The 8,639-nt window shown below is 66.2% G+C and overlaps 2 protein-coding genes across 2 annotated transcripts; both read right to left on the bottom strand.

Moving 5' to 3' along the window:
* Positions 1 to 1,369: 1,369 nt before the first annotated feature.
* LOC104332158 (nucleoplasmin) lies at positions 1,370 to 2,659 on the bottom strand. The gene is made up of 5 exons (XM_009937551.2): positions 2,596 to 2,659; positions 2,331 to 2,413; positions 2,102 to 2,221; positions 1,764 to 1,857; positions 1,370 to 1,455 (listed from the first exon to the last, which is right to left on the bottom strand). Exons 1-5 carry the CDS (start codon positions 2,657 to 2,659, stop codon positions 1,370 to 1,372), a joined length of 447 nt encoding a protein of 148 aa, XP_009935853.2.
* Positions 2,660 to 6,062: 3,403 nt separating this feature from the next.
* Positions 6,063 to 8,639, bottom strand: ADRB3 (adrenoceptor beta 3). The gene is made up of 2 exons (XM_075444746.1): positions 7,351 to 8,639; positions 6,063 to 6,102 (listed from the first exon to the last, which is right to left on the bottom strand). Exons 1-2 carry the CDS (start codon positions 8,637 to 8,639, stop codon positions 6,063 to 6,065), a joined length of 1,329 nt encoding a protein of 442 aa, XP_075300861.1.

Genomic DNA, 8,639 nt, shown 5'->3' on the forward strand with positions numbered 1-8,639 from the left:
AATGCGGTGCTGGGGCTCGGACGCTCTCCTCGGAAGGAGCACACGGTCTTGTGTGCTGGGAGAAGCTGTAACTGCTCCTTCTAGTTCTGCTCTCCCCCCTCGCTCGCCCGCAGAGCCCGGGGCTGGGCACAGCAGTGCCCTCCTGCCCCCCACCCCAGGGCGCGTCTCGGACCCCCGGGCAGGGAGGGGGCTCGGGGCGCACACTTGCCTTGCAGGAGGTGATGCCCAAGAAACCCCTTCCCAGGGCGAAGGCTGCGTGCGTGTGGTCGCCCTGCGGTCCTGTCCCCTCGCGTCCCCTCGCCAGGCACAGCCCACGCCAGCGGCTGACGTGGGGCCAGGCTGCAGCCCATCAGGGCTGGCCACTGGCTTCACCCAGGCCCATCTCTGGCCTCTCCCAGGCCATTACAGCGTGACGACAGCAATCATCCCTCTGTGCGCCCATCAGCTCCTCTCGCTGGCTTTTTCTATTTTAAGTGGGGAAAATAAAGAAAGACCTGCGTGCTCCCTTCCAGCCCACCCTGCCTGCGGATTCAGGGCTCCCCTTTAAAGTCAGCCTCCCTGCCAGGCAACACCACACTCGCAATGGATTTGGGCAATTTTCACAATTAGGAGTTTTAATTATATTATTTCAGCGGCTGCTTGTTCTGGGCAGCTTTTGGCTGCGTTTCCCGGGGCTGCCGCGCAAACAGGAACACGACTTTGTCCCGTTGATCCGAACGGGCGCTGGTGGGGTCAGAGCCATTCCTGCCGGAACAAAAGGCCCATTAGAAGGGAGCTGGCTAGAGAATCAGTGCCGGGGCTGCGCAGGGGGGCACGAGCGCCTCGGCCTCCGAGCATCGTGTCCTCCTCCAGCAGGGTGGCTGAGCTTGTGTGTCCATTTCGGAGCACGGTGACACACTGGGGCTGGAGAGCCCCCGCACCCCCCACCCTGGCAGTGGTCAGGATCTCCCCAGGGGCTGCTCGCTGCAATCCCCAGCCCCTCAGACCCACGGGTTCGCAGCACGACCCACAGCATCACGGTGATCACACCCGTGGAATGAGTTTTCCTGAGAGGCTGCTGGGAGCAGCCGGAGGCAGCAGGGACAGGGCAGCAGGCGATAGCGCAGGAGCACCAGAGCACTGACCAGACCGTGTATTTGCACTTACCCAGTGTCATTGCAATAAAAAGAGGCAAAAGGAGCATTTCTGGGAGCATGGGAGGAATGGAGGGGGCAGGGAGGAGACAAGGGATGATGTCCAGAGCCCAGTTTGTGTCCCCGGCAAGCCTCCACCCCCTTCAAGGATCATCCCGGCGCAGGGCGTCCCCACCATCACCGTCACGCCATCTCCACTCCCAGAGCCACAAAGTCTTCTCCAAGCTGCAGCTACTCTACGATGCTCTAGCATCATCCTCATCCCCTGTGTCTTCCTCTGAGATCTCTTCCTCATGGGCTTCGGACCTGGCATCGTCTTCCACTGAGAAGGGGGGAGACGCAGGGCTGCAGGGGGAGGGGGTGGCCCCGGCCCGCCGAGGGGAGGTGAAACCCCCCGGCTGCGGACACAGCCGGCGATCCCCCCCCACGCTGGGAGTGGGAACACAGACACCACCCCACCCCATGGCAAAGCAGAGCGGAGAGCCGGCACCGACCACCGTGTCGAGCCCACGAATGCAAACAAGGAGACCAGCAACCCCCCATCCCCGGGGCGAAGCAGCCCTGCCACCGCAGCCACCACGGGACCGTCCCCAGCGCAGCCCCCAGCCCCCACAGCTCGGTGGCACTCACGGGTGACGTGCTGCCCGCTGAGATAGACCGGTCCAGCTCCACACTTGAGCACGAAGGTGACGGGAGGGAGCAGCTCCAGACCTTTGAGGCTGATCTGCAAAGAGTCAGAGCTCAGAGCCCCCCCAGACCAGCAGCCCACGTTAACCCCTGCGGCTCTGTCACAGGGCGAGCAGCTCCTCTGCCCCACAGAGGGGTTTGCAGACCGTCGGATGGACACGGCCAGAGCGAGAAGAAGACCCAGCGTTGCCCGGAGCCTCACCCACAGCCCAGAGACGAGGTTCCTGGGGTGAAACCATCACCCTGCGGCCAGGGGCTGCATGCCGGGGGTTTGCCCTCACCATGGGGAGCACCGAGGTCCGCAGCGCCGCGATGGGCACCGGCTTGTTGTCTCCAGAAGTGTTTTTCGAGTCAACGGCCACCACGTGCAGCTCGTCCCCGGCCTCGGCTCCCAGGCAGATCTGCAGAGCCAAGCAGAGAGCCCATGGCAGGGAGCCCGGCTGTCAGCCGGCCCCGCTGCTGGGGCACAGGCTCGCTCCGAGGGGCTCTTTGGCAAGCCTTGGAGCTCACCGTTCTCAGCAGCACCAGGTGCTCCAAGAGGTCGTCGTCCTCCTTCACCACGCAGCTCCGGGCGCCCGCGTTCAGCTGGCAGCCTACGGGGACACAGCACCATCTGCACACGCGTGTGCTGCTGCCCCGGGCGAGCCAGAAGCAGCGGGGAGGCTTTGCTGGGCACACACACCGTGAGAAAGGGGAAACACCCCCCGGGTCCCCACGGGGCACGGCCACCGCCTCCCCACTCCACCAAGCCAGCCCAGGGTGCGCAGGTCCATACCCCACAGCGCAGCAACGGGTCTGTCCTCCGACAGCAGCCTGGAGAAGGGAGAAGAGTTGCTCATCCTCCACAGCTGACCCAACACCAGCAACCAGCTCCTGGGGAACAAACACCAGAGAAAGCGGTGTTCGGCTGCTCGGCAGCGGAAACGCGACTCACAAGCACCGAGAGCAAACCCTCCAGCCCCAGAAGCCCAGAGCCAGGAGAGCAGCACGCAGCTCGCACCAGGACAGCGGCTGGACCAGCCCTCCCTGAGCAGGAGAGGGGAGAGTAAATCCAGGCAGCTGCCTGGGCATCCGCTGGGGAAAGGAAAAGCCCCTTAAATGCCTTTACAGACAAAACCAGCTCTAGGAGGACAAGCAGCCTCCCTGGGGCAGGGGAGCACGGTAAGCAAAGGCAGCACAGGGAGCTCGGTGCAGCCCCCCAGCACAGAGCAATTTTGGCTGACCGGAGCAGCTACAACCTGGAGGAAGCCCTTAGTCACGAGCAAGCGCTTGGGGGCCTCGAAACGCCACGCAAGCATCCAGCGCTCCGCCAGCATCAGCACAGCCAGCCCGGAGCTGGGGTGTGGGAGGGAGCTGCCCCCCTCCCCACACACACAGTGGGGGTCTGAGGGGACCACAGGGTTTGTGTCCCCCCCAGCAGCCCACACCCAGCCAGGGAAAACAGCACCCAGAGAGGGAGAACCCCAACACCCAGTGCTGGCTGCTAATAAAGAGGAGGGGGACCTCGAGGGAGGTGCAGCTTGGGAACGCAGCGCAGGTGCTGCGGGAGGGGGTCTGCCTCCCCCCAGCTGGCACCAATGCACCCACCACCCCCTCCCCACCGCACACCCCCCGGGAGGACCCAGGGCAAGCAAGGAAGCCCATCTGAGCCAACTTTAGCTTGATTAGAGATGAGGACACTAGCCCTGGACAGGCAGAGACGTGGGACAGCCCCCCACGTCCCCTGGGACAGCCCCCCTTCACCCCCTGCCCAGGGCTCACCTGCCATAACACTCATTAACACGGTGCCTTCTGGGGGGCTAACGAGCGGCTCCTGGGCTGGACCATGTCCCTTTGCAGCCCGCAGTGGGTCACTGGGGGTAACCCAGAGAGAATGCAGCCATGGGGGGGCCTGGGGACACCCGGGACCTGCTTGTGCTGGGGGTCAGCTGCAGGGATCAGAGAGCAGCCCCCCAAGAGCCATCAGAGCCAGCAAACCAGCGCCTGAGGCTCTGAGACGGAAGCAGTTGGCGAGAGCTGTGTTTTTCTCTTTATTTCGTGATCTCACCCTTGCGGGGTACTAAAAGCAAAAGGCACCAAGGGACAATCCCAGCAGGGAGACCCCCAGCACCCCGGTCCCTGGGGCTGCAGCCAGACCAGACCCCCAGCACCCCGGTCCCTGGGGCCGAAGCCGGACCCCGCGGCTCCGTGTGGGAGCTGGGATTTCCCCAGCACGCAGAGGTGGCACTGGGCCCTCTGCACGGGCTCCCGGGAGGGATGGGGTGGCCAGGACAGCCTGGGGGGCACGCGGGATGCCCTGGCCATCGTCCTGGCGTGGGGCTCTCTGCCTCTCCCGAGCAAACGTTCACACTGTTAAGAAGCTCCAGATTGACGTGGGATAGAGGTGCCCTCTTGCTGGTGCACTCCCAGGCTGGCAAAGCCCTGGGGGGCACAGGGGAGGTGTGGAGGGCTGGGGCTGGCCCCACGGCATGCCCAGAGCCCGGCTGCTCCCTGCCTGCCCGCTCAGCCGGTCCTGCGGCCACAGCCTGGGGAGGGGGACGCAGCCCCGAGCCTCGGGCAGCCCCTCGGGAAGGGCGCATCAGGAACCATCCCTCTGCTCGGCACAGACCGGGAGGCATCGCAGGGTTTCGGAGATTTATTTCACCCAGAGGGTGGGGGGGGGGGGGGAGACAAAACAGGAGAAAAACTTCACAGTCACCGTGACGTATTTACAGCCAGCATTATCCCCAAAGTCACGGCGTGGCGGCGTGGCACGGACACAGCCACGGACGTACGCACGCCCCGAGCTACCGCAGCCCTGCCGCTGCCTCCCACCGCGCCGGCAGCACAGCGAGGGTTCAAGGCAAGAGCGAATCACCTCCCCGTCCTCGCCCCGCTGCCCCACGTACCCAGACCAGCGCGCAGGGGCCGCGGGATGAAACCCGCCCTCCTACAACGCTCTGCCCGCCTGACCCCGCTGCTGCTCCTCCAGCTCCATCTGAACTTCCCCCCATCCCCGAACGGCACGGACACCTGGACACCTGCCCCACACGGAGAGGGAGAAACAGGAGGAGACTGGACAAGAGCATAATTCACATTTTTTGCCCAGGCCCCCCTGCTCACAGCTTCCCTTGCTCCCCCCGCGCTTTTCCGTCACTAAAGGCATCGCTGCGGCTCCCGGAATCGCACCCAGCCCTGGGGACGCAGCTGCTGGGGCAGGCATGGATGGAGATCCTGGAAAGGGCTCAGGTCTGCAGGAGGCTCTGCTGCCCTTCCCGATGGGCTGTCCGACACCCGGCCGAGCCCCGGACGGCAGGGGCCTTTGGGAGGGCAGAGCTGCTGGCCAGGAAGCCCCCCCGGGTGGGAGCTTGTCCCCCGTCTGCCCGGGGAGTGCAGGGACGTCCCCGAGGCTGCACATCCTCTTGGCGAGCGTCTCGGGAGCTTTTTCCCAGCTGGCTCCAGCCCTCCACGTCTCGAGAGACCACAAGCGCTCCCGAGGAAGAGTCCCCCTCCTCTCCGGGTCGGTGCATGCACCGAAGGCTCCTTCCAGCGCCGTCACCCCCAGCACCGCTCCTCCGTCCCCTTCGCAGCGCCCGGCCCTGCAGGAAGATGGCGGGAGGCGATGCAGCATCACCCACCGGGCTCAGCCCTCGCCGGGGACAGGGACCCAAAGCCACCGCCCCGCAAGAAAGGGGAGCAGCAGGCACGGAGAGGACCCAGGACTGGAGCTGGGCAGAAAGCACCGTGTGTAAGGTCCGGAGCTGCGGCAGCCGTGAGCCAGCATGGCAGAGGCAGCCGCCCCGATGGGGGTCGAAGCACCTGGGGTGGGCAATGGGGTGTCAGCAGACGGCCGGGGGTTGAAGCCCCCCAGGGTGGGCAGTGGGGTGTCAGCAGATGGCTGGGGGTCCGAGCCCCCCAGGGCGGGCAGTGGGCTGTCAGCAGATGGCTGGGGGTCCAAGCCCCCCAGGGCGGGCAGTGGGCTGTCAGCAGACGGCCGGGGGTCGAAGCCCCCCAGGGCGGGCAGTGGGCTGCCAGCAGACGGCCGGGGGTCCGAGTCCCCCAGGGCGGGCAGTGGGCTGTCAGCAGACGGCCGGGCTGACGCCAGGCTCACGTGCCGAGAGCGGGCAGCTGCCTGCGGGCAGGCCAAAGGCTGCGCTCCCCGGGGAGGGCAGCGGGCAAACGGGCAGAGGAGAGGCGGCGGGGGACGACGGCCCGGCCGGGGGAAGCACACTCACTGTCGTCCCGGCTCTCGGCGGCTCCCGCTCAGACGGAAGGACCCGCTGGCGTCTCTCTGCCGGCAAACCTTAAAGAGCAGAGCACAGCGCGTGAGGAGCCCAGACCTCTCCCACCATTTACTGTCCCGCGTTCCCAGGACGGATGAATCCTTCCTCAGTACACGCAACTTCGGAAAACTCTTCCCAGCACCTCTCTCTGCACTTCCCTGCCGACGGCGGCTCTGCCTGCGCGTGCTGGCAGGAACCTCTCCTGCCTTCGGCGTCAGGAAGGGTTCCGGACCAGAGAAAGCCACTTAAAATCCAGACTAACCAGAAAAATTCCAATTTCATCATTCTGATTAAAAACTCAGGGGGAAAAAACCCACCCTGTAATTTGCCGACGGAGATGTGAACCCACGTGAGGGCGCAGGCAGGGGGCTGGCAGGGCAGAGCCCCAGCGCGGGCGTCCCCGCCAGCTCTGCCCCGGCACAGGGCTGCTGGCTCCGGGCAGCCCGGCTCCGTCCGCAGGGCTGACGGCAGCGAGCGACGGAGGGCGATGAAATAAATTCCCCTCCCAGAATGACTCTGTCGGAGGGCAAAGCGACCGGCAGAGCCCAGGCTGGCAAGAGTGACCCCCCAGCTGCCTCACTGCAGAGGGGCTCCCCGCGTTTTCCTTCTTTACCAGCAGAAAGTGGGAGTGGGGGGAGAAGGGGGGAAATCCCAGGCTTTGGGCATTCCTACCCAGCTGCTTTGCTCCCTGTTCCCCACCAGCTTTTTCTTCACCCAGGAGCAGCAGACCTGGTCCCGGCAGGCTCGGCTGTTCCCCGGGAAGGGACGAGGTGGGACTGGGACCTCAGTTTTGCAGCGCCGGGGTTTTAGGGGAACCTAAAGGCAAAGGGCAGTGGTTCCCAGCCCCACACCCCAGCACCTCTCCCACGCACCCCAGGCACTGCCTGTCCTCCAGCTCCAGGGTCTGCCTGCCCTCCGGCTCCGGGGTCTGCCTGCCCTCCGGCTCCGGGGTCTGCCTGCCCTCCAGCTCCGGGGTCTGCCTGCCCTCCGGCTCCGGGGTCTGCCTGCCCTCCGGCTCCGGGGTCTGCCTGCCCTCCAGCTCCGGGGTCTGCCTGCCCTCCGGCTCCGGGGTCTGCCTGCCCTCTGGCTCCGGGGTCTGCCTGCCCTCCGACTCCGGGGTCTGCTTGCCCTCCGGCTCCGGGGTCTGCTTGCCCTCTGGCTCCGTGCTGCGCCATCAGACCACAGCCCTGCCATCCACAGCCCCCCTGGTCACACCCCAAAGGTCTGGTCCCCCGGAGCCCCCCGAGCGGGTGCCGGCGGGTACCTACTCGTCAAGCTGCGAGCACAGCGTGGTCTGGGTGCCCTGCGGCCAGGACTCGCCCAGGGGCCGCTGCCGGTGTCCACTGCCCTGGGACGGGCTGGTCTCCTCCGTCCGGCTGCTGCAGCGGCTGCTGCTGCCGCTGCCCCGAGCCTCGCCATCCTCCCCGGGGTGCCCGGGGGCTGCCACCTTGCTGTCCTCCGAGGGGCCCCCCTGGGGGCTGAAGGCACAGGGGCAGCGCTGCAGGTCCTGTGAGACGGCATGGAGCCGGCGGTCGGCGCGGCGCGGGCAGCACAGCAGCTTGCGGAACGCGCTCCTGAAGTCGGGGCTGCGGCAGTAGATGATGGGGTTGAAGGCTGAGTTGACGTAGCCCAGCCAGTTGAGGAAGAGGAAGAGCTGATCGGGCACTAGCGGCCGGCAGAAGACCTTGATGATGTTGGCCACGAAGAAGGGAAGCCAGCAGAGCGTGAAGGTGCCTATGATGATGCCCAGGGTCTTGAGTGCCTTGTGCTCCTTGATGGCCAGCAGACGGGAGGGCCGTCTCCGCCGGCCACTCCTGGAGCTGGGGCTGGGGGGCTCCTGCAGGAACCTCATCTTGTCCTTGCCGATGAGCCGGACGTGCCGCGTAGCCACAGCAAAGACACGGACATAGACAAAGATCATGACGACCAGGGGCACGTAGAAGGAGATGGTGGAGGAGATGATGGCGTAGGTCACGTTGGTGACAAAGTCGCAGCAGCGCGGGTCATCGTAGCAGCGCAGCGCCTGCTCGTCCGCCCCGTCCCGCCACCAGTGGTTCATGATGGGCAGGAAGGAGATGAAGGCAGAGATGGCCCACACCAGGCACACCACAGCCCGCGCCCTGCCCTTGGTCACCAGCACCTTGTACTGCAGCGGCGACGTGATGGCGAGGTAGCGGTCCACGGCGATGGCGCACAGCGTCTCGATGCTGGCCGTGACGCACAGCACGTCCAGTGAGGTCCACAGCTCGCAGACCACCGTCCCGTAGGGCCAGTGGCCGCTCAGCAGGATGGTGGCCCCCGGCGGCACCACCAGCAAGCCCATGATGAGGTCGGCGCAGGCCAGCGAGGTGATGAAGACGTTGGTCATGGTCTGCAGCCGTGGCGTCTTGGCGATGGCCACGATCACCAGCAAGTTGCCGGCCACGATGACCAGCACGGTGAGGCTGAGCGCGGCCCCCACCGCCCACTGCCGGCTCAGGCTGGGGGTCCCGCTGCAGTTGCCCAGCGCTGCCGTTGCCCCCCAGGCGCTGCCGTCGCCCCCGGGCAGGGGACCCAT

Source organism: Opisthocomus hoazin, chromosome 28 (assembly GCF_030867145.1).
Source record: "Opisthocomus hoazin isolate bOpiHoa1 chromosome 28, bOpiHoa1.hap1, whole genome shotgun sequence".
Lineage (NCBI taxonomy): Eukaryota > Metazoa > Chordata > Aves > Opisthocomiformes > Opisthocomidae > Opisthocomus > Opisthocomus hoazin.

Coding starts and splice junctions, on each gene's coding strand:
- LOC104332158 (XM_009937551.2), bottom strand. CDS start 2,659: ATGAGCAACTCTTCTCCCTTCTCCAGGCTGCTGTCGGAGGACAGACCC. Junction 2,414..2,595: donor ACCCGTTGCTGCGCTGTGGG/GTATGGACCTGC, acceptor GTGTCCCCGTAG/GCTGCCAGCTGAACGCGGGC. Junction 1,858..2,101: donor GGACCTCGGTGCTCCCCATG/GTGAGGGCAAAC, acceptor GACTCTTTGCAG/ATCAGCCTCAAAGGTCTGGA.
- ADRB3 (XM_075444746.1), bottom strand. CDS start 8,639: ATGGGTCCCCTGCCCGGGGGCGACGGCAGCGCCTGGGGGGCAACGGCA. Junction 6,103..7,350: donor CTGTGCTCGCAGCTTGACGA/GTAGGTACCCGC, acceptor CTGCTCTTTAAG/GTTTGCCGGCAGAGAGACGC.